Source organism: Lissotriton helveticus, chromosome 2_1 (assembly GCF_964261635.1).
Source record: "Lissotriton helveticus chromosome 2_1, aLisHel1.1, whole genome shotgun sequence".
NCBI classification, from domain to species: domain Eukaryota; kingdom Metazoa; phylum Chordata; class Amphibia; order Caudata; family Salamandridae; genus Lissotriton; species Lissotriton helveticus.
The window spans coordinates 316,842,132-316,867,335 of NC_136059.1; the positions used below are offsets into that span (position 1 = coordinate 316,842,132).

The window sequence follows — 25,204 nt, forward strand, 5'->3', positions numbered from 1 at the left end:
TGATGTAATATGTGACATGATCAGCAGTGGATTGCGGGTGCGCGATATATAGTTAGTGCAACTAACTATATATGGAATTTCAATGGTTTTGTGTGAGTAAAATAAGGTTTTTTAAATGCTAATTCCTAACTATATATGGTCTATAACCTATGGTTTTTTCAGTGAATTTTCAAGGTTTTGTAAATGCTAATTCCTAACTATATATGGTCTATAACCTATGGTTTTTTCAGTGAATATATATATATATATATATATATATATATATATATATATATACACACACACAAAAAACCGAGAGTTTGCAGTTCGTAGTGGAGATTTAAGTTACCCAGGTTGGGTACCAGGGCATACTGAGGTCATAAGGAGGCGTCTTCTTTTAGCAGCAGAAGGGTTTTTTGCTTAGAGTAAAGAACTGGCTGCATGACTCCTTTTGCAGAGCTTATGTTGGGAGAGGAACGCTAATTTACTTTATTTTTTATTGCACTTAGTTTATTTACTTTTCAAAGAAAAACATACAAACACAAAAGTAGATTCTAAAACAAATTGCAAAATCAAAGTATTGAATAATACATTCTAAAACAATGTATCAGTTGAAATCTACCAAGGGAAATGTATCATAATTTAAAATACCGCAACTTTAAAAAAAGGCTCTAAAGTAACTCTCTCATTGCGTAAAACAAAGGTTAAGATCTCAATTAATGATCAACAGATTCAATGTCATCATTACATAATAAGCATGACCTATGATTTGATCTTACATACAGCAACATAGCCATTGCCATCTAGTATGCAAAACACATGGTGCAATTGTCAACGATTTTTGTAGGCTATAACCTCCAGTACCAAACTCTTAGCGCTCTCTCTCCCCTAATCCATACTCCACAAGGCACCCGTTTCCTTACATCTGCAGTTCTCTCCTGTGAACTTGTGCCCACAGCCCCTTTCCTCAGATCCTGTACACACTGCTGCTCTATGAAGGGCTCCACAGTGCAATCCTCTGCACACTACTACTCTTCTGTCCTTCATCTCTCCTCTGTGGTCCTCTACACTGCATCACCCATACACTCATCTCAACACACTCCACTCTCCTAAGAGACTCATTTCCTATGACCTCCCCCACTCACCTGTCATTTTACTTCTTGGTATTCATTTCTCCCCTTTAACCAACACCTTATCCGTCTTCTTTGAAGAGCTTCTCTTTTTTTTTTTTATATTTTTTTTAATTGGCATTTTGTCATTGTACATATACATCATCACGACATGAGTGAATCAGTTTACAGTATCGACTAGGGTTCTTTGCAATGAATAACACTCAGTCTTCCACAATCAAATATCACTACTAGGCCTTACCATTATTAACAGCAGGATACCTCTTTTTGATTTTCCGAATAAAATGAAAAGAAAGTGTCACAGAAAAAAAGCTAATGTAATATTCAAAGAGGTTCTCTTAATAGCCAGTCCTGTAACAATGATTTAAAGGCGCCAATCTGCAAATAAAGTCCCACAGAAGAAAAGAAGGAGAAAAGGGCAAAAGGGCAGATAAGAGCAAGGAAGCGGGTGAAGGACTGAATCGGCAACACCTGGTGCCGTGTCAGTACCCAGGGACTACTGTTCTGTCAACTAAGATATCTGCAGGTGGTGGTGGTGAGGGTGAACATTTATGCTCGGGCCCCGGCCCATTCAAACCAATATTATGCGATATTTCTAGCCCAGTCTCTATCTTTTATTATATATAGTGTGCAGGGGTACCCGAAAGTCACTCGCCATATGTCCCTCGGGCCTCAGTCCCACTTGTTCACTTCTCGTTTCATCCGTAGGTTGTCTAGCAGTCCTGGTCAGCTGGTACCCCAGTCTCCCCCTCTTCAGATTTATCTGTGCCCATTTCTGGATCTTCTCCAGATTCGGTCTCCAGGTGCCCCCATGCTATAAACACCTCAGTCCATAAACCTGATATGGGACGGATTCTCACCCCTCTAGCCTCTTCCCTGATCAATGCCCTCTCCTCCGCCCTTGACCACTGGGCGATATCTGCCCTCTAAGCCTTAACCTTCGGTCCTACCGCTGATTTCCAAGCCATTGCTATTTGTCATCTGGCCAATAGTAGGGCTAAATCTAGGAACCTAGTGCCCACTTTGTTCAAGGCCAGTCGCGGAAATAATCCCAGGACACAAGCCTCCAAGGACTGAGTGGGGAGCGCCCAAGTGTGGAGATCATGCGGAAAGGACCTCCTCCCAATAGGGTTGCAACTAGGGGAAATCCCACACCATGGGGACAAAATCAGCATCCATGAGGCCGCATGTGGGACAAGGGTCACCTCCATAGGCAACATGTATCCTATGTGGCGATAGTGGAGTAGTGTGGCTCACTGGTTAGAGGCAGCAGGCCTGAGAGCTGAAGTCAGCCCGGGACCAGGGTTCAATCCCCGACGCGGCAGGGTCGTGGACCTTGGTCAGCGGACTCGATAATTCTCGCTTCGGTGCTTACTCTAATCAGGGGTTCCACTCGGCAACTCTGGGCATTAGCTTGCCTAATCTCCACAACGGCCCCACCAATTCCGGGGATGCCTGGCTCCACCTTGGGGACTCCCAGCAAGGGACCATCCCACAGGGAAAGCCAGGACGGGTTCCCCAGGTTATACAGCGCCGGGACGCCCCGTTGCTGGGGCAGCTGTGCGCTTTACAAGTATACTACATTTACATGTATGTCATACGTAGGAGATATTTAAGTCTTTTTTGAAGAGCTTCCCAATGACCTTAAATGTAAATGTACAGGAATTTATATAGCGCAAATCACCAAGCAGTTTCTAAGCGCTTGCTTAGGGAACCCGTCCTGGTATTCCCCTGTGACATAACCCCGGCAGGGTATCCGCAAGGTGAAAGCCAGGCATCCCGCCGCGAGGGGCCGTTGTGGAGATTAAGCAAGCTATTGCCCAGAGTCGCAGAGTGTGAACCCGTGAATCGAGTAGGCACCGGAGCGAGAATTGTCGAGTCCATGGACATTTTAGGACTCAAGATCCCGCCGAGCCGGGAATTGAACCCAGGTCTGCCTCCTTTAACCAGTGAGCCACACTTCTCCACTCCACAGTCAATGTGCCTTACACTAGCCTCTACTTCTCCCCTTTACCACGTCACTACTGTACCTCTAACCTGGACCTCTCAGGCATTTGTTACCATTCCCAAGTGCAGGGAGAGCCCTTCATTGCACTCTGCTGCATTAGGATGCGAAGAATGTGTTTTTAAATAAATTATAAGACGCACAGCACAGTCAATGTGCCTCTACTCGACTATGTGTGCTTCCTACATTACTGATCTTCATTTATAAAGTGGGTCTGTGTGAAACCAACAAAACATCTACCCTGTTTCTATCAACCCAGCCAAGAAATGAACAACTTTTTTTTATTTTCCATTAATTTGTTTAGTGGCTGTGAACTAGAGTAAAGCACTTACTCTTGAGTAGTTAAGAGGCAATTTGGCCACAGATTTCCCTATGTCCTCCTTTCTTTTGCCAGCTTTAAAAACATATTCCAGCTACAATGGTTCTAAATACAGATCTTTTAAGGTTATGATTACTATGTTACCATCGTCTCACATGTGACATAAAACTTCTATAAAGTGCCGTATCTATATACAAAGCGAGAGTCCATCTTTTAAAACCACTTTTATGATGAATAAAAATTAAAGGTCTACTCTTCAATAAATTTAAAGTCTGAGTGTACATTTACATTTTTATTTTAGTTTTCACTAAAGCACTGACAATTGACACGTGTACCAGAACATACATCAGCAGTACAAGGTACCCTTCATTACACAACTGTCAAAATATTCATCTTTCAAAAGGGAAGCATACTGATCAACAACGACCTGGTAAAATAATTTCCTGTTTTGCTTCCAACACGCCAAAGACAAAGAAAAAATAGTTGTCATGATAGAAGTAAGGATACAAAGGAGTTCTTTGAGCCTCATCTGTTTTACCTTGCTATCTGGGCGGACGTGCCACCTTAAATTAGAGTATTCAAGAACAGCAGCAATGATAAGAATCCGAAACATAACTCTGGGGCTATTTATATTGCCCGACTGCTGATGGAATAACGATTTTGCGTTACCGTTAAAAATCCAAACTACTATCCAGCGCAAGAAAACTGGTTAATGTACAGAATTCCCTACTGAAAATAAATATACATATACTTGACTGCAAAGTAAACGAAGTTTACAGGATACAGACATTTTATCCTCACAATGTAAAATTATTGATACATAGAGCAAATATAGGTGTTGTCCTATAATGAACCTTTTAAAAGCCCTTCTATTAAAACTATCATGCATTTTTTTCCAGTTGTGCAGCTGCTTTAAAACTGTTGCAGGACCATATATATATATATGTATATACATATATATATATATATATATGTATATACATTCTCACTTTCATCTAGCAAACACACAAACTATATTTGCTTAAAGTGCTTTTAATTGCACTCCAATATCACACTTAAGAAACAAAATGTCACAACATCTGCAGAAACATTTATTTCTGATCACTTAAACGGCTGGGTGACCTTTTGCGCTGTAATCCTTCACAGAAAGAAAATGGACCAGAAAAATTCAGCAGTATCACATTCAAGGAAAACAAAATATCTATAATAAAATATTAGAAATAAAGTAGGGTTTATACTCTTTTACACAAAGTAAATTACAACTAGAGTTGTACGCCATAAAACTGTAAAGTAAAAAATACCTAAGGATAGCAACTGAAGCTTGTATTCTTCATTAGGTACAGTGAGGATTTACAGAGACAATACATTATATAATAAAACACCTGGAAAAAGGGCAGGAGCACTAGATTGTACTCATAACATTTAGCCATTACCACGTTTTGCTGCTGAAAAAATACCTTTGTTCCGATTCTTTCAAAATCCTTCAAAACAAGGATCAAGATTTAAAACACAGTAGGGAACAACAGGTGGAAAATAATTTTCATTTTCTAAGCAAGAACACTTTAAATGTTTAATATTCAGAAAATGCTCACATATTGTTAGGACTATTTAACGGAGGGAAAATATTAAGGTTATTACAATACTTGTGTTCAATGAAAGTTCTCTTGGTTAGATTAGTCAGTACATTGTTTGCTGAATCTGCAAAGAATGTTGCTGTTTCCTATTATTTTTAGGAGCTATCAAAGTCTTTTTTGTCTTTTTTTCCCTCCGCTTCAAATCCATCAACACCATCACTGTCGCGCCTCCTTTTACGGTTGCTGTGAATATTAAAACGTTGATTCATCTGAGGCAGTGGATCCATCCCAAGAACTTTGTGTATTTGACGGAATGCAAGAAGTCTCAATGCAAACTGTTGAAAAAGAAAAACGGAGTTACTTGTTTTATAGCAGAATACATTCACGTAATCTTGACACAAAATTACTTGTAAAACGCCACACAATCTCATTAATTGAAACTTTAAAACCTTTGTAGCTTTAAAATTATCCAAAGGCTAAAATAGAGGTGTTCCTACTGTGAAATCTTTTTTTGGTCAGCTGTTACTGGGCATAACCTTTTAGGAGTTTACTACAGGGTCCCTCAATACAAGTGCCAAGAGAGACTTTGCTTTAAGTATGCGGACTCTCCCAGATTGACTATGGTCAGGATACCCGTAAGCTGGCTGTGTGCTACCTTGTTATACTTCCACTTAATACTACTGACTGAATCAATCCAAGAAAAAGCAGAAGTGGTCAGGTGGTGTTCTTGAATAATTTTTTTTATGTAAGAGGAACTTCATTCACACCTGAGGAGTGTCATTTCAACAACAGATGTGCCGCACTGGTATTTTTAATTGGCTCACTGAATCGGATTACAATTACCACTTCAGTGCTTGCATAAAACCCGAAGATGATCTCGCTGAGTGGAGCTTACGCCTTTAAATATCTCTTGCTGCCTTTAAAATAACATGGGTGGCCTACATTAACTAATGTATTAAAGGTTTGTCTTTGAAACTAGTACGTCAAATGGAACAAGGATTCCTGGTATGACTACCGGGAACAATTCAAAGGGAACACATCTAACAATGCTGAAAAAACACTTTACAGGGAAATAACATGGTCAGATTGCACAGCTACATCATTTAAGACAGACAGAAAAAGAGAAAGGCTGCAGCGGAAAGAATATAATTTAAGAAAAAAAATTCCTAAAACAGTTTAGCCAAATTGTGCACCGCAGTATGAGGACACAACAAAAGCTAGGAGCTTCCAGAGTGAATTTCGGGGATGCACCTCATCTCCCAGACCATCTGTCCGACAGATACATGCCTTTAAATGTCAAATGACGTTTCCATTGCCCTGGTTGAATGTGCATGAACATTCAATGGAACCAATATCCCTTGCAAGAAGTAATAACAAAAGCAGTGATTGGTTGGTTATTGCCTACATTATGAGCTCACTGCTCAGCCAGAGAGACTGAATGTGTGTGTTTTGACAGCTACACCTGTTGGATGAAAAGGCAGATCAGAGTTCTATCTAAACCTGGTGGGGTATCTTGGACCCATCTTAAACGATACAACAAATGAAATGGATGTACTCCCGACATGATCTTCTACAAAGCGCCTTATCAATATACAAAGTGAGAGTCCATCTTTTTCTTGTGTTATGTGGGGTTCTTTAGAGTGGCAAGAAGTTTAAAGAACAAGCATGCACAAATGCTAAACAAAAAAAAAAAATACGGATTAGATGCCCCACCGTGTGTATAAATACATCAGGTAGAATTCTTCACGATATTCGGCAGTCATAGTTAGAAAGACTGCCTGCCCAAGAAAATCCTCAACATACTCCACAAGTTTTTAAACCCAACAGAAAGTGTGCTTGAAGGTGATCAAAAATGTGAGGCTGGGGAAGGATGCAAGACCTATGAATGTAGATTTATGCATGTGTATGGTATTCCTATAGGGCAAACCTAGCCAAAAGACAGCGGAAAGCCCTCTTAAGTAACTACTATATAAGTGGATTAGGTAAGGTCTGCTGGTGAGAACGTGGTCTGCTGGTGAGAACGTGCCCTGCGGTGAAATGCTAAAGGCACCCTAGTAAGGAAAATACTTCTGCTCTGTGATAGAGCAATGCCAGTGGGCCTCAGCTTCAACCCAAATATCTGTAACGTACCCTGCTATAAGAAATGTTCAACTACTAGTCTGTTTCCAGGATAAGGAGGTGTGACTGATGCTAAATTCAGGTCACTGGCAAGCTACCCTTTTGGAATTAAGTATTAAGCAAAGCAGTGTGTCATAATAAGTGTTTTGTGAAAGACTCAAATTTGAATTGTCTTCCATTTCTTTCTGTGCTAGTGGACGGTGTAGCGAGATGCTGAAAAGACTTCAGTTTATCATCTGAATAGGATTCCTTGGCCTGGTTGGACCATGATGGGTTCCGGACACAAGCAGAGCCAAGGTGTAAGAGGAGCTTTGGCACGCAGTCTGAGTGTGTTTACATTTGAATTGAATTTTACACCACAACCTTCTTTGTTTTTTTCTTTTTTTGTCAAATCTGTTTATTGGCATTTTAGGTTTTCATAATACAGTAGGAACTTCAACCGTATCAGCACAGCTATCTGGGCATGTCAATTAAGCATTCACAAACATAGTAACATTACATGTTGGGGTCACGATGACTCGTTGTGTAACCTCGGAGCACCACAACCTTCTTTGTTGACTGCATCAGTCATCACCAAAGACTCTTCTCTAAGCCTGCATAAGTGTGTGTTTTTGTTTCAAGTCAAGGTTGGGTCGTGTGCTGCTCGACCTACCCTTTTGCTACCAGAAGGATGCCCATGTAAAAAATAACATTACAATGTCTGTCAGAGGCTAGAGTTCTGCAGCTTCCAGTGAATTTTAACACAAATTGTGAAGAGAGACTGGTGCTCGGTTGCGGGGATGAAGGGGGAGAGCTTTGGGAAAGGAGGAGAGGTTGCTTCATTTCTTTAAGTCTTGTAGGGAGCTGAAATTGTAGAAGGGTTTGTGGTAAACACCTCTACTTTGTGCATGAATCATTTATAACTAAGTTGCAAATACCATTTTGTATCACATTAAAGAAGCACATTCTGTGGTCTTGTGAGGAACTACAGTGGCAATGAGCTGTTCAAGATGACCATTAAAATTCTAGTTAAAGATACCGGAGGAGAATGTGAATGCATAGACTACTCCATTTTCTTGACGAGGACATCTATATCATCATTTGCACCTGTCGACATGTCACATGTAGGTGTTCCATTTATCAATTTCGATTTTGTTAAGGTGATATGTGGGTAAAAACATATTAGTTTGTATAAATAGCTTCACTTTTGCTGTCCTTGTGTCTAATTGCAGAGCACAGGGGTGTTCAGAGCCTCGTAACACAGAATACCCCGTGGACCGGATCCCAGACTCGTTACCGGGTGACTGTGCCCATCTCTCGCATGGACCGTCCAAGTCTGATGCAACTACACTGCACATGTGTTCAGGAACACCGTTGGTTGATAGATTTCCGCAAAGAGCCACCCAACCTGTGAATTACATCATTGACGTGCATCGCATGACATCACAGACGCCCTGCGGATTATCAGGAGAATTGAGAAACTATGATATAGCGTTTTGGCTACTGTACTATTGTTTTTTGCGATGTGGCATGAAGAATTCTGTTAGAGGTTGAAAGAGTCTGCTGTTGGCTGTGCTTTGGACCATGGGGCTTGCCAGTGGTATGAGAGTCGTATCTGTTGACATGGAGTAAAGGCCATGCCCAGTGTGCAAAAGTCTGCGGAGTCCGAAGACAGGTATGCTGAATAATGTCCAGTTTTGATTGTGTTTACATAACTTCAGCATCAATGTATCCTCCAAAGTGGGTTGGGAGGCTGTGAGCCGAGTAAATAAGAGTATTATTCAGAGAGAGCTTCTAGAACTATTTAGATTTTTCAGTGTGAAAGTTCTACTGTGTAATTTCTGGATCACCGAACCCTGCACACTTTCTTCTGTCATTGACGGTATCTTCGTCCTACAGGACTCAATAAATCATTCAATACATGACAAATATATTGTGTAATACTTAAAAAATGTATCGCTATATGTAATAAATCAATTAAAAAAGACATGGCAAATGAAAGTCAGAAATAAATGATTATATTTTCTTATAAGTAAGAGATAGGCTCACCATATATTATACCACAAAGGGGTAGTGTGTGTAGTGAGTCCAGAGGTTCTCCAGGTGTTGTTCGGAAACTAAATAGATAGCACCAATGCTCCTTTTTAGGTTTCGCCTGCGCTGTGCAAGTGAAATCTATTGTTTTTAATATAAACTTAAAGGGGGATTTACATCGAGGGGCATGGCTTGCACGCCGCGACGTGATGGCGGTCCGTGAGTAGCTCTGGGGCATCGGCGACCGTCGGGACGATTTAGGATCCCTTCGAGTGATGCCTGCCTGTTAATAGTCGGCTAGCCTGGTGTCGGAGTTTGCCGGGAACGGAATGCGCCACACTTCTGCAAGCGGAATGTACACAAAGCTGCTCTTTGCTTCTTTATGAACTCTGTGCCTTGGACTTCGTGAGCGGCCGCCATTTTGTCGGGTGACGCCGCTCCTAATTTTCACCTCAGGAACTGGTGACTGGCATAAGTACTCCACAAGTGCAGATGGATTGAGGTGACTCAATTAGTATTTTTGACGCTATGGATGTTACATTTTGCTCTTTATTGAGGTCTCTCACTAGCCTTTTGCCCAAACATGTTTTATAAGCTGCCTTCAGTGCTCCTTTCTCCAGCGGGGTCAAGACCAATTATTTTTATTTCTGCTTTTTTGGTGCTCCTCCCTCATTTTCTGTGATATTACTCTCTTTTGGTTATTTACTGTTGTTTTTGAGCTCTGCTGCTACTGGGGAGATTAGCCTCTTTTGTTTCCAGTTTGATATTTTTTTTGTATTTTTTTTTTGTGGTGGTCCTACCTTATGGCTGATAATATGGGTCCCCCTCCTAATGCTAAGGGCTCTAAAGGTGCGCTGAAGAGGTCCAAGAAAACAAATAGTTTTCTTACCTGTCGTTATAGTTTTGCAGCTTGAAGATCTTTCTGGATTCACTATGCTGTGCATTATTCCGCGGTCTTGTGGTTGGGTCCGGAATCGTAGTCTTTTCTTTGTTTTTTTTTTTTTGTAGCCCAGGTGGGCATCGGCGTCACACCTCCTTGGGTGTATTTCCGGTGACGTCGGCATGCTTCCTGCGGAAGCTCCCACTCTTGGGCGCCATCTTCGGATTCTTTTTTTTCCGTGTTTGTTTTGTTTCCGAAGTAATGGTAATGTTCCATTAAGTGATTTACCACTTGTAACCTTGAAAGTCCTTTTTTATTATTTTTACATGTCTGTTTTAAACCCCCTTTCTCTCTCCAGCCTCATCTTTCTGGCGGAGGTGGGTGGGTTCGCTAGTGAATCCAGAAAGATCTTCAAGCTGCAAAACTATACCGACAGGTAAGAAAACTATTCGTTTTGCAGCGTGAATCTTTCTGGATTCACTATGCTGTGCATAGATTTTGTAGCGGTTTCTTATTTCTGTGGCGGCTGGGTGGAAGATGAGCGTTGGTTATTGAATATGTGTTGGAGCACCTTTTGTCTGACTTGTGCTTCCTTGTTCATTTGTATATCCACACAGTAGTGCTTCGTGAACGTGTGCACTGAAGCCCATGTTGCCGCCAGGCATATGTCTTGTATGGGTGTGTTAGCCAGGAAGGCTATTGTAGCATCCTTTTTCCTAGTGGAGTGGGCACGTGTCCCCTCTGCTAGTTCTTGTCCTGCTCGCTTGTGGCAGAGCTGAATTGTTCGTGCGATCCATCGCGCAATAGTGTCCTTGGTTACTGCTTTCCCCATGAAACTGTTGGCGAATGACACAAATAACTGTTTTGTTTTCCTGTGTCCCTTCGTTCTCTCAATGTAGTGCATGACTGCCCTTCTGGGGTCCAGGGTGTGCAGAGCTCGCTCTGCGCTAGTTGTTGGTTTTTGGAAAAAACTCGGTATCTGTATAGACTGGTTCATGTGGAATTTGGACACCACCTTCGGCATGAAGTGTGGGTCAGTTCTTAACACAACCCTATCACTATGGATTTGTATGTAGGGTTCTTGTAGCGTCAGTGCCTGAACTTTGCTTACTCTGCGTAGGAACGTTATTGCAACCAGGAAAGCTGTTTTCATAGTTAGCATCTCTAGGGAGGCCTTGTGAAGTGGTGCAAAGGGTTCTTTCATGAGTTCCGTAAGGACTATGTTCAAGTTCCATGCCGGTGGAGGCACCCGCTTTGGTGGTGCGATCCTTTTCGCTCCTTCCAGGAATCTTTTCACCACCTGTGAAGTGAAGAAACTCCTGCACGTTTCTCCCCTTGTGTAAGCGACTATCGCTGCCAAGTGGACTCTTAACGAGGATGAACTGAGGTTATTCTCCAGCAGGTGCGTGGGGTACTTTAGCACTGTAGAGTCCTTCTTCATCTTATTGTGAAGTTTTTCTCTTCTGCACCACATTGTGAACCTTTTCCACTTTGCCACATAGCACTTTCGAGTGCTGAGTTTTCGTGCTTCCCGAAGAACCCTTAGGGTGCTTTCTGGTAGTTTCAAATGTGCAAACTCTATGTCTTCAGGAGCCATGCCACCAGGCTCAGGCTCTCTGGCTCTGGGTGCAGCACTTCTCCGTTCTGCATGGAGAGCAGGTCTTTCCTTTTGCCGAATCTGTGGGGTGCACACTGTGTCATCTCCATTATCTGCGAGTACCATGTCTGTCTGGCCCACTTCGGCGCGACCAGTATCAGAGTCATGTTGCTCGCTCTGCATTTGCTCAGCACTCTGTGCATCAGTGGTATCGGGGGAAAAGCGTAAGCAAATGTCCTGGACCAATCTATCCATAGGGCATTCCCCAGGGATCCCTCCTCGGGCTGTCTGGATGCGAAGTTTTGGCATTTTGCATTCTGGCGTGTGGCAAAAAGGTCCACTGATGGCGTTCCCCATCTGTCGAACAACCACCTTGTCTCTTGGGCATTGAGCTCCCATTCGTGGGATGCCGATGTCTGTCTGCTGAGCCAGTCTGCTTGTATGTTGTTCTTCCCTGGTAGGTGTATGGCCAGCAGGTCTATCTTGAGTGGGATGGCCCATCTCCATATCTCCTGCGCTAGCGACGAAAGCATGGTTCACTGTGTCCCACCCTGCTTGTTGATGTAGAACATCGCTGTGGTGTTGTCTGTTTGTAGCAATACCTTGTGCTTGTACAGTCTCGTCTGGAAAGCTTTCAGTGCAAGGAAGATTGTCTTCAATTCCAGGTAATTGATGTGCTTTGTCGCATCCGCTTGTGTCGAGAGACCTCTCACTTTGAGTTCCTCCATGTGAGCGCCCCATCCCTTTAGGGATGCGTCTGTGGTGATGGTCACTGTCGGTGTTGGGGGCGTTAGAGGCTTTCCCCTTGTTATGTTCTCCATGTTCCACCATGTCATTTCCTTCTGCACTGAGTGCGTTACAACCACTAGATCCTCCCAACTGCCTGTAGCTTGTGACCATTGCTCCTGTAGCCATTCTTGAATGGGTCTCATGTGGAGTCGTACATTTGGTACTAGGTGGATGCATGATGCCATCATGCCCATGATCTTGCTCGCAGTCCTCACTGTCCGAGCTTGCCCCTTCTGGTAGAGGCGAGTTTCTTTCACCAGCGCTCTCGCCCTCTTCTCGCTGGGCACCACCTTGCCCTGTAAGGTGTTGATCTGTGCTCCCAGGAAGATTTTCACTTGTTCCGGCTCCATTGATGATTTCTTCCAATGGATGGAGAACCCCAGGTTTATGAGTGTGGTAGTCACTGCGTGTGCGTCCCGCTTGCATTTCTGGTATGACTTTGCTTTCACTAGCCAGTCGTCCAGGTAAGGGTATACGTGTATTCCTTGCCTTCGTAGGTGCGCTGCGACTGCTGCGAGGCACTTTGTGAAGACCCTTGGTGCTGACTTTAGTCCGAAGGCTAGTGTTATGAACTGGTAGTGGTTTTCTCCGATGGTGAATCTGAGCATATGCTTGTGCTTTCTGTTCATTGGGATATGCAGGTAGGCGTCTTTGAGGTCTATCGTGACCATGAAATCCCCGATTTGCAACTGTGGGAGCACCTCTTGTAGGGAGGTCAGTTTTAACTTTTGCGTTCTTATGAATTTGTTCAGGAACCTTAGGTCCAGGATGAGTCTCATTGTTTCGTCTACTTTTGGTACTAGGAAGTATGTTGAATATACCCCCTTGTTCCTTTCCCTGAAGGGGACCGGTTCTATGGCCTGCTTCTGCAGGAGCTCCCTTGCTTCTTCCTGAAGGCGCTCTAGCTGTTTGCTTGCTAGTGGTCTTCTTTTTGGTTTTCTGCTTGTTGGCATTCCCTCCAACTCTATGCAGTATCCGAATTGTATGATGTTGAGGATCCATTTGTCTGATGTGATTTCTCTCCATTCTTGAAGGTAAAATCGTAATCTTCCTCCCACTGGTGTTATGTGGTCGTAGGTGTCTAGTTTGTGTAACACCTGATCCCCCCGTACGTGTTGCCCCCTGGGATCTTTCCTGTGGGTGGGCACACGGTGTTTTGCGAAGTCACTTAGAGGCGGGCTGCTGACCCCCTCTTTTATTCTGTCCACGTCCATTTCCTCTCCCTCGAAAGGACTGGCCTCTTGGCTGGTATTGCCAGGACTGCTTATGCTGACCCTGCTGTGCTTGTGAGTCTGTCTGGTGCGTTTGTTGGAAAACCTGGTGTGATGTACCCAGCTGATTTCCACCTCTGCCTCCGGGCCTCCGTGACGGGGCACCCCTTTTGCTACCTCTGAACTGCAATGCTCCCATGGATCTCGCAGTTTCGTTATCCTTTTTCAGTTGACTGAGCTTCTCATCAACTGTTGTTCCAAACAGTGTTTCGCCGTTGAACAGTGTGTTCAGGATGCGGTGTTGCACTTCGGGTTTAAAGCCTGAAACCCTGAGCCAGGCGTGTCTCCTCTCAGTGATGCCCATCATCATGAGCCTGCTGGAGGTGTCTGCCCCATCCAGGGCCGCCTTGAGGCAAGAATTTGCCGCGTTCTTCCCCTCCTCCACCAGTCTTTCGGCCTTTTGCTTGGCATCCTGGGGCAGGTCTTTCACCAACTGACCCAGTTCCTCCACGATCTGGTACATGTGCCTGTTGATCAGGGCGTTGGAATTTGCCATGCGCCATTGGGTTGCGGCATTCCGTTCAATGCTTCTGCCCACCAGGTCAATCCTCTTGCTCTCCTTATCTGGAGGCGGTCCAGAAGTAGTGGGCACGTTAGCCCTCTTTCTTGCTGTGGCTGTGATGATGGAGTCTGCTGAGACTGTGCCCTGAATGTAGGCTGGGTCTTTTGAGGAATGTTTGTATTTTTTCTCCGTTCTGGGAGTGACCGCCTTGTATGTTGCGGGCTCCCTGAATGCTTCCCCCTTCCCTGTGCCAAGACACTGTCGAGCATGGGCAGGTACTGGCTCTTTGTTTGAGTGGGGAGCAATGTCTCCAGAAGGAAGTCTGCTTTCTGCTTCTCTTCGTCGAGCTTGAGCCTGAATGCTGCTGCGGCAGTTTTTATCACCGAGTTGTAGGCTCCGATGTCGTCTGGCGGCGAGGGCCTCGAGGGATATGTGTCGACCGCCTCCGCTGGGCTTAGGGTGTCGACCTCAAGATAATCCACCTCCTGTGAGTCAGAGGGAGCCGACCCGGCGTCCGTCCTGTTGTCCTCTTCCTCCTCATAGTCGTAACTATAGTAGGGACTCTCTTCGTTTTCCTGGCCGTCGATCTCCTCGACGTCCGGCGCCTGTTCATAGGCGTCATCGTCTTCCTCCTCGACAACCTCCACCACCTGTGGCTTTGTCTTGTGGGGAATCGTGAAGGCCTTCATCTTGGCGTCGAATTCCTTCTTCCGCTGCAAGATGTTCTCCATTTCGGCCTCGAGGCGCCTTTTCTTTTTCTCCATCTTGGCTGCGTGTTCCGCGTCGGATGGTTCGGCCGCCCTTTTCGGAGGTTGGCTCGGCGCCGAGCTGGTCTTCGGCGCCGAAGTTTTCGACGTCGAACCGTGTTTCGGCGTTGGTGCTTTAGGGACCTTCTCCCTCGATGTCGATCGATCCTTTTCGGGTACGATTTTCGACGGCTTTTGCTGTTCAACAGCTCTCGGCGCCGGGAACTCCTTCTCAGAGGATCCGCTGGGCCTGGATGTAGCCGCGGGCGCCGAAGATTTTGGCGCCGGCGCTTTCGAGGCCTTGCCCTCGTTCTTTCGAGACTCAGGGTCTCTCGTGCTCTTAGGGGCCGTAGAGTCTCCTACCTTATCTGAAGTCTTGGTGTAATCGGTCTCTACGACCGTGTAGCTGTCGTCTTCGGCGGCAGCAGCGTTGTCCTCTTCCTCGGAAGACATCCCCAGCTCGTAAAGGGATGGAGTCGGGGATTTTCCCTGCAGGGTGGCGTGCGCTACCCACTGTCTCTTCGGGGTGAAGGCGGAGCAGGCGTTGCAGTCCTTGCAGTCCTTGCTTTTGTGATCTACCGGTAGGCAAAGGTTGCAAACCGGGTGCTGGTCCTTCTGCGCGTACTTGTGGCAGCAGTTACGGCAGAACTTGAACGGCGTGTTGTCCATCTGAGCGCTCAGGGGCCCCCTGGTCGCGCGTTCGTCGACGGGCGTCGAAGTTCTCGAAGATTTCTCCTTCTTCTTCGATGGCCATTGGTTGATGAAGTCTCCTGGAGTCTTCTGAGATGTTTTCCTTCCAATTTCTGTATTCTTCTTCTTTCTCCAAAAATGTCTGGAGCCCAAACAGGAACGATCCAGACCCGACCGCGGAAAAAAAGAATCTGAAGATGGCGCCCAATAGTGGGAGCTTCCGCAGGAAGCATGCCGACGTCACCGGAAATACACCCAAGGAGGTGTGACGCCGACGCCCACCTGGGCTACAAAAAAAACACAAAGAAAAGACTACGATTCCGGACCCAACCACAAGACCGCGGAATAATGCACAGCATAGTGAATCCAGAAAGATTCACGCTGCAAAACTTCTCCTACCCCAGAGTCCTCTCAGAAGGAGCCTGGTACTACTTTGGACACCATTTTGTCACGTCTTAATGCTGTACATGACATTGCACAATCCACGAAAACCAATACTGATTTGCTACAGGTTGAGGTTGCGGCTATTAGGAATGACTTTAAGGCATTATCTGTGCGTGTTTCGACTGCGGAGACACACATTAGTGATGTGGAGGATTCTGCACGACAGCATTTTAAGTATTTTCAGCAAATGGAGCGATCAATGGCGGCGTTAAGGAAAGACCTCACGGAGCAAGAAGATCGCAATCGTAGAAGCAATTTGTGAATTTTTGGCCTGTCTGAAGATGCAGAAAAAACGTCTCCCCGATGATTGACTTTTTATACAAGTGGCTTCCAGCTACGTTACTAAATTCCTTTCAAAGGGACTTTGAAATTGAAAGGGCTCATCGTGTGCCAACTTTTAGATCCAAGTCTTCCTCACATCCGAGGGCGGTAATTTTTAAACCGCTGCATCACCAACACACGGAACATATCTAAGCGCACATGAGGAAGATCAAGACGATGTCTTGGGAGGGTCATCGGATTTCTATTTCGCAAGATTTTGCTAGAGATACAGTTATTCGACGAAAAGGATTTCTCAATTTACGGAAACGTTTGTCAGAAATGAATATTCCTTTTTCTTTTGCTGGTCCCTCAAAGTTTCGTATCACCTTCAAGGGTCGGTCGAGGATTTTTGATGAACCTGCTGAACTTTCTTCCTTTCTGGACAATCAATCTGAATCTCAGATGGATTCTTCTTCTCCTGGTACTTCGGGCACTTGATTTCCATGTTTCCGGATTGTTTTTCTACTCTTAATTCTCCTATGATGTTGTTCCTAGCTTTATGGGCGTCTGTTATTTGCTGTATGGCGGTTTCTCTCATTTCGTGTTTCTTCGTGTTTAATGTGTTTCCTCTCTTTCATTAGTCTGTTTATGCAGGTGTTTCTCCTTTTCGCTCCTTCTTTCTTTGTCTTTTTGTATGTATCTGATCTTGTTTGCAATCACTTGGCTTGGCTTATGCCTTGTTATTTATATTTCTTTCTTCTATTGTGTTGTTCTATCGTTTGGTGCATTTCTGCTAGGTTAATGTCGTTAGTATTGTCTAATTGGTGTTTTTTCTCTTTTGCACTTCGGAGTGTTTTGATGATTAGTGCTTTTTCCTTTCCTTTCAGATCGGGTGTATTTTGTTTTACTTTGTTTCTATTTTCTCTGGCTTATATATTTAATATTGTCTCCCTTTCTTTTCTGTGATTACTATATATGTTATATTGATAATCTCTACTTATAATTGAATGATTTATTCTCTTCTGATAAGAGTCTCTTTATTGCTATTTACTGCTCGTATTTATTTATGGTGTTTTTAATATAGTTTCTATTGTGTATTGACTTTGCTTATTTATTATGTAGGATTAGTTTACGAGTTCTCTATGATATTTCTGGTTCATATGTATTTATGATGTTTTTATTACAGTATTTAGTATGAATTTATTCTACCTATTTAGTATGCACTAGTTGGATCTGCATTTATTGATATGCCTTGTTCGTATTTCTTCATAATGTTTTTTTCTCTCTTTTCTCCAATATGTAGTGTGATTGTTATGCCTCTGTATACTTCGATTGGAGGTTTCACATTGACTTTTTTACTTCTATCTTACTCTACATTTTATATTACCGTACTTATTTTTTCAGCTTTTGTGTCTGTCATCTGTTTCCTGGTCTAATATTCGGTTGGTAGTTCTATTATTATTAGTCCCCTGGCGGTCCCCTCGCTTGCCTCCTCCATGTCCCCCCTGGTATGAAGTCTTTATATACCTCCCCTGGTGGGTCTTTCTCTCTTTCTCTTTCCATTTCTTTCTTTTCTTTTTCCTTTCCTTCTTTCTTTTTCATTTCCCTCTCCTTTGCTTCTTGGATCTTCTGGTGGTGCTTTCTTTTTGTGTTGTTGGCCGTTTAGGTCTTGCTTCTTCTACCATTGTTGTTGCTCGGATTTAATTTTTTTGTTGTAGGATTATGCCTGGTTTGAATGTGGTCTCCCTTAATGTTAAGGGACTGAATCATCCGGTCAAGAGGGCTAAAGTTCTGGATTACTGTAAATCTTTATCTTCGGATTTGGTACTTTTGCAGGAGACTAAAGTTTCCCGTAAGGAGGCTCTGTGGTTGAGGAAGGACTGGGTCCTGGATGTGGTTTGTTCAGATGCTCTTGGGAAAAATTATGGTGTGATAACACTTCTATCTAAAAATTCAGGGCCATCGGTAATTTCTACTGAACATGATTCTGAGGGTCGTTGGTTGTTATCTCGATTGCCTGATGGGGTTTCGGATCTTTATGTTCAGAATATTTATGCTCCAAATAATGATGATCCTTCTTTTTGGCAAAAGATCATTTAAGTACTCACCCAAACGCCTCATGATGGCAATTTAATAGTTGGTGGTGAATTTAATTTGCCTTTAGATCCTGTGTTGGATAGCAACTCGGCTTTTTCCTTCCTTCCCCCTAGAGCTCATAAACAACTGTTAAATATGTGCTCTTCTGCTAATCTTCAAGATATCTGGCGCCTTCATAATCCTACTGGTAGTGAGTTTTCTTTCTTCTCCTCTCCTCACTCTAGCTTTTCTCGTATTGATTATCTTTTGACTCATTCGTCTCTAGTACAATCTTCGTCTTCTCCATACATTCGTATTCATTGCGGACCTTAATATCAGCCAGGCCTTGGTACTCCTGGATCTATCGGCGGCCTTCGACACTGTCGACCATGATATTCTGGTCGACCGTGTCAAGGAGGCTGGCATCCAGGGAGCGGCCCTCAATTGGGTTCGCTCATTTTTGAGTAACCGTTACCAGGCTGTCCGCCTCTCCCAGTACTCCGCGGATAAGGTCAGGTTAACATGCGGCGTCCCGCAGGGCTCTTCCCTCTCCCCTCTTCTTTTTAATCTTTATCTCACCCCCTTGATTCGGTCTTTACGAGGAAGTAATGTCACTGCCTTCAATTATGCAGATTACATTCAGCTTATTTTCAACATTGACTCATCGGACCAATCAATTGGCACTTTCCAGTCCACTCTGCGTCACATTAGTGATTGGATGGGGGCTAATCACCTAAAACTTAACCCCGATAAGAGAGTTGGTGCTTATCGGGGGCCTCTTCAATCCGTGGAACTCCAATTTTTGGCCCTCTGACCTGGGCTCCCCCCCTTGCCCTGCCGACTCCGCCAAAAGCCTAGGAGTAACCATATCTAATGATCTATCGATGAAGCCCCAGATTTCCACCGTGGTGTCTTCTAGCTTTTTCCATCTGCGACAAATTCGGAAGATCTCTCGTTTTCTCACCACTGAGGCCCTCACCTTGGCTCTTTTATCCTTGGTTATGTCTAGAGTCGACTATGCCAACTCGCTGCATGTGGGCATCCCTGCCTACCAGCTGAACCGATTACAGCTGGTTCCGAACCAGGCCGCACGATTGATCTTCCGCCAGCCCAGGCATCAACACGTTCGCCCCCTACTAAAGTCCTTACACTGGCTCCCTGTGGCTGAGTGTTGGAATTTTAAACTGGGCTGTATTATCTTTAAAGCCCTGGCCCTGCCTTCATTTCTTCCTCCCTCTGCCACTATGTGCCTTCCCGCAACCTCCGATCATCCCATTTCTTTGCTTAAAACTCCCACCTTGGGGCGTGGCCAAGATGGGGCCTGAGAGGACGCGGCTGTACGGAGCTCCTCGTCCCAATCCCCCACGGACAGCGGTTGCAGCATTGAAAGCACCCCCAACACGGCGGAAACAGTGATCCGCAGCGAGTGAGCCCCCAGCAGCGACTTTTGCCGGGTTTGCGAGCTCCGGCGGTCGAGGCGCGACTCCCTAAACAGCACCCTCAGACGTCCTCGGCCCGGGGCGGGATCGCGCCGGCCGGCCAGACGGCGGTGGCGAGCAGAGACCCGAGCCGCTGACGACCAAGCGCCTCCCAGCAACGTGGGGTCCCCCTGGGCAGGCCGACCCCCGGAGAGACTGAGGCGGCAGATCGACCGCAGCGAGCTTCCGCTAGCTCCGGAGGGCTGTCGGAGCAGGAGGAGGCGGAAGGCGGCAAGGCGCACTACCCAAGGCCCGGGCTGGGGCCTACCTCACGGAGCCGGAAGAGAAAACAGGCAGAGGTGAGGAGCGGGCGGACGGACTCAGGGGAGCTGGGACTCGGGGGCCGACGATCGAGCCCCCGGTGTGCGCAAGGCCTGCCCCCGCCGGAGACCAGGGGCGGGAGGCAGCTACATAACACAGGGGGAAGGGCCAAGTCCACAGTCCGGCTGCCAGAGGTTAGCACCAGAGGTCGGCCAATAACATTGTGGTGGAAGGACATGGGGGCCCAGAGTACAACCTCGGGGGGCGCCTATCGAGCCCCCGCAGCACAGCGACGTGATACTCCAGCTCAGTGAGCAGGGAGCAGAGCCAGACAGCGCGGAATCGGCCGACTCCCCAGGACACAGAACAAGCAGGTGGGGGCTGGCGTGGTCCTGCCCCAGAGACCAGAGTTCGAGTACCAGTCGAGAGATTTCCCCTGCCCAGCACAGTTGTTCCCCCCGGGACGGGGCCTACGCCAAGCGGCCTAAACCAGTGGGCAAGTGGGGGTGTGACCAGTACTACGAGCCAGGGACGCGGAGTCCACGACATTAGGGGTCTGCCATATGGCCCGCAGGCGTCCAGGGAGGCCCCTGGGGCCGACGGAGGCCGGACTTTGGGGGTACGCAGAACAGACCGGAGCATAGACAATCGAGCCCACGGAAACCGCCCACGAGCCGGCACGCAGGGAGCCAGGGGCCCAGACACGTGGCCACGTTGCCGTGCTTGGCAGGAGAGACGACGATCCTAAGTCCACGTGCTTGGCGCACCACATCGCTCCGGGGACCGACATAGGAACACGGAATTGTTTCGAGACTCCACAGGAGCAGGGGGTGCCAACTGTAGAGTGGGGCTCGGTGTGTTCGATTCAATCGGGCGACATACAAGGGTAAGGGAGGTGACTTTGGACCGCGTCACAAGCGGAAAGGGCACACACTGCCTTATGGCTGACGAATCCATCCGGATCCTCACTCAATGTAAAAGGGCTCAACAATCCAGTTAAAAGGAGGGCGGTCCTCTCATTCCTTGAGCACTCTGGGGCCGAAATCTGTCTGTTACAGGAGACACACTTATTAGCGAAAGACTGGCACCGCATGAAAGCTAGGGCCTTCCCCCATTAATTCTACTCCGCTACCACTGAGAAAAAGGCAGGAGTGGCCCTCCTGATAACCAAACACTTTAAAGGGCGGGTGGGGGGCAAAGTGGCCGAAATCAAAGGTATACTCTTGGCCAACACTCTACACATAGGTAACCTGACGCTCACAGTCGGCCCTATTTATGCACCCAACACCAAGCACGAGACCTTCCTTAAGGAGGCGTTATCGGAAGCACTGGCTGGGGATGCAAGACACATCTTGATTGGAGGGGACATGAATCTGGTCATGGATAACGAGGTGGACAGATCGGGCGGATATTTGGAGACTCAGGAGCACTATTGATAGCGGGGAATCAATGGCTGATCGATAGAGGGTTGGTAGACGTATGGCGCACGAGGCACCACACCGCCCCGGGGTACACTTTCTATTCACACGTGCACCGTACATACGCCAGGATAGACCACTTTTTGGGCTCCGCAGACCTGTCCCATATGATACGAGACGTGGACATCACCCCGGCAGCACTGTCTGACCATGACGCGGTGGTCCTTCAACTGACGGTTCCCCGCGTACCTCCGCACAAGGATAGATGGCGACTCAGGGAAAGCCTACTCTCCCGCAAAGGGGTTGCACAGCAGCTATCCCAGAGTATTACGGACTACTTGGCTCGAAACGACACAGGGGAGGTGGCCCAGTCGACGGTTTGAGGGGCGCTCAAGGCGGTTCTACGAGGCAAAATAATGGCGATCGCAGCGGCAGATAATAGAGAGCGGAAAGAGTGGCGCCAGGGCTTGGAGTAGCCAGTGCTAGAACTGGAGAGGGTTCATTGCCGGACGGGTGCCCCCCGGATCTGGCGTAAGCTGAAAGCGGCCAGGGCGCAACTGGCGAGCCTGGATCTGGACAGGGCGGAATATGCGGCTCTACGCCTCAGTCATACGTACTATGTAGGGGTGGACAAGACCGTCCGTCTGCTGGCTAGCAAGCTTAAAGCAAAAACTGTCCGCTCCAAAATTCCCGTCATCCGCGAGGAGGGGGGAGATGACGTCCAGGAGGACGACAGCATTGCAGAGGCATTTAGAGCCTTCTATGCACAGCTTTACGCGGCGGATAGCGAGGCGGGGAAGGCATACTTGGAGACCATGGAGGTCACCGCTGTCAACGAGGCGAGCGCCCTAGCACTAGATGCCCCTATACGCGTGGAGGAGGTGATTTCGGCAATCGCCAGACTCAAGCCCCTAAAAGCCCCGGGCCCAGACGGCTTCTCGGCAGGCTTCTATAAAACATTTTGACCCCTCCTGGCGCCGGTCCTAACGAAATTATTTAACTCCTTCGAGGGCCCAGGTTCGATCCCAAGGGAGATGTTGGAGGTAGAGGTCATCGTCCTGCCGAAACCAGGCAAAGACCCGTCCCTATGCGCGGCATATAGGCCGATCTCGCTCCTCAACTTAGACCTAAAGTTATTCACCGGCATCCTGGCCACGCGCCTGGGTCCATGCCTGCCAGGCATAATAGAGCCAGACCAGGCAGGCTTTGTGCCCACCCGACAGAGTGCGGACAACACTTAACGCCTAATGCACGTTGTAGGAAGGTAGATCCCTGACTATGGTTGCCCCCAACTTTTTGCCTGGTGTTTTGCTGGTTTTCTGACTTAGTTGACCTGGGGCCCTGCTATTCAGGACCCCAGGCCCACTGCTCTCTCTGTTAAAATGGATTCCATGTACCCTAGGTACATATCTGATTGGATACTGGGCCCTCCTTGAGTCCCTGTACCCAGGGCAGAGGTGCACCCAGAGGTCTCCCAGGGGCTGCAGCATGTATTATGCCACCCCTGGGCTGACTAACTAAACAGACACAACTGGCTGCTTGACAGCTGGGAGCAAGGTGGTGTAATCACCCTTTGCTTTAGATATAGTATACCTATATCTAAACCTAAAATGGGCACACAGATCTATCAGTCACTCCTATGGCAGGCCTTAACAATCCTGGAGGCAGAGTGCTTGGAATCGTGTGAGATAGTGCTCTGGCATGAGCTGAGCCTGTCTGCGGCCTTCGGGATCTCTCCCTTAGCCGTTTCCATGATCGCGTCAGACCATATACTCTTAAGTGCCTTATAATCCTCGCGGTTATGGTAACTTTGGTCTGACATTATCTAAACATGTCGTGTAAGGTGTCATACGCTTTGGAATACTACCCCCTCGCCAGTTCTGGCGACGGGGGTAGCATTCCACCCCTCTAGAGGGAGAAGACATGTTGGTAGCAGTAACCCCGGTTAAAGTTGAACACAGCCTCAGCTCCACAAAATGGATGCTGCCACCGAGACACAAGTCTGCCCTCCTGCTGCTGGGAGTCCTTCCAGCGAGGGAGGCCTGGACGAAGGGTTTCATGTCAGGGGCGGTGCCAGCACCATCCCAGACAGAGTTTTGTGTATCCCAGGTAGGCAGGGCTGAAAGGAAGGTGACTGCAAGTGGCACCCCGGTGCTCACTGTGCATATGCCGGCTCAAACCAGTTCGAGGGGCACACCAGCCCCTGAGCTGGGGAGAGACCGGACAAAGGAGAGGGGTGTAACCACCCCCCTCCTGGTCCCACCCATGGGCAGGACCTAGTCGCGTGCCAGCCCCTTTTCTTAGGATAAAGGTAGGAGCAGGCCCCCTTCCCAAATTAGATAATTCTGAATCTTGATGACTTTCCACGAAAGAACTCTTGAACCTTTCTGAAGACTCTCCCTTGTGGCTAAGGAGTAGCCACCCTGCACCAGCGGGCACCATAAGCGCATGCGGTTTGCTGTAAGTCCATCCTCCGGATCAAGACTGCCCAGCTCGACGAGACCCGGATTCCCTGCCATCTCTGACCTCTACCTACATCATCAGCCCAGCTGAGATTCGTGGGTTGACGAGACCAGAGGGACCGGCCATCTTCAGAACCTGCACGACGCTTGTCCAGCACGACCGCCGAGGGATCCTCGAGTGAGTGCTTTGGGGTTTGAGAAGCCCTAACCCTGAGCAGCTCCAGCACCGAAGTCCAGCCTCCCAGCATCCACGAGATCTGCGTGGGGCCCTTCTGCTCTTTGCTGCTCACCGCGTTGTCCGGCTACTTGCCTGCTGGCTTGTGGCCCTCCTGACGACGAACCACGACACTTCCATCGCTGGTCTGGTTGCTCCAGACTGGCCCTTGCTCCCCTCCAACAGAGGAGCACCCCGGACCCTCCTGGTCCACTCCAGACGCCATCTTGAGTCCACCGCGTGAGCTTGCCTTTGCCAAGGCTTGTTGCTCCAATCCTGGTTCCAGCAGCACCGACAGCAGACACCATCGTGGGACAGCTCGCACCTCCATCCTGGACGCCGACAACGCCTCCTGGTCCGAGAGACTGCAGAGCCCAGCGTCGCCCACTCACCTGGTCGAGGTGACTTCGTCCGGTGCCACCGTGGTGCCCATCTGATCACTGGCTAGTGATCAAGAACTGAGTCCCCTCTGCTTTCAGGTCATCTCCAACTCCGATCCAGGCTTGGATCCCATCGAACTTCATCACTGGTCGCCTGCCAGCAACTTCTTCTTTCAGGCTCCATAGACTGTAACGAGGATTCCCGACGTCTTTTGAACCCTATGCAGCCGCAGCCCCTGGGCTAGGTAACTTGAGCATTTCGGTGCTCCAACGTAGGTTCACTATCTAAGTGTCCAGATCCTTTTTCGTTTTCAGCCTAACTAGTCGGATTCGTCCGATAACTGTAACTTTACGAAATCTAGCATCCATAGACTTTGTCCCGCATCCCGCGTGAGAGTGCACACTCTGCACCCGATCTCCCTAGGCCTCCTGCTCCTAACCTTAGGGTTCAGTAGTGTAGTCCTAGCGATCCTGAAGCCTCTGGATCTTGTTACTTACCTGCTAGTATTTTGCATTCCACTTTTGTAGTATATGGTTTTTCGTGCCCCTCGGGCATTTGTGTAATTGTGCAACTTAAAGTGTTTTCATAAGAGTTTT

The 25,204-nt window shown here is 47.2% G+C and overlaps 1 protein-coding gene across 6 annotated transcripts in view; it reads right to left on the reverse strand.

Moving 5' to 3' along the window:
• Positions 1 to 4,501: 4,501 nt before the first annotated feature.
• The window catches only part of ZFR (zinc finger RNA binding protein), a 705,458-nt gene continuing 684,755 nt past the window's right edge, over positions 4,502 to 25,204 (reverse strand). For all 6 annotated transcript variants that reach the window (XM_078674904.1, XM_078674908.1, XM_078674906.1 and 3 more), the window contains one exon: positions 4,502 to 5,342. In XM_078674904.1, coding sequence (XP_078531030.1) covers positions 5,163 to 5,342 — 180 coding nt within the window. In that variant the 3' untranslated portion in view covers positions 4,502 to 5,162. The remainder of the gene's footprint in view (positions 5,343 to 25,204) is intronic.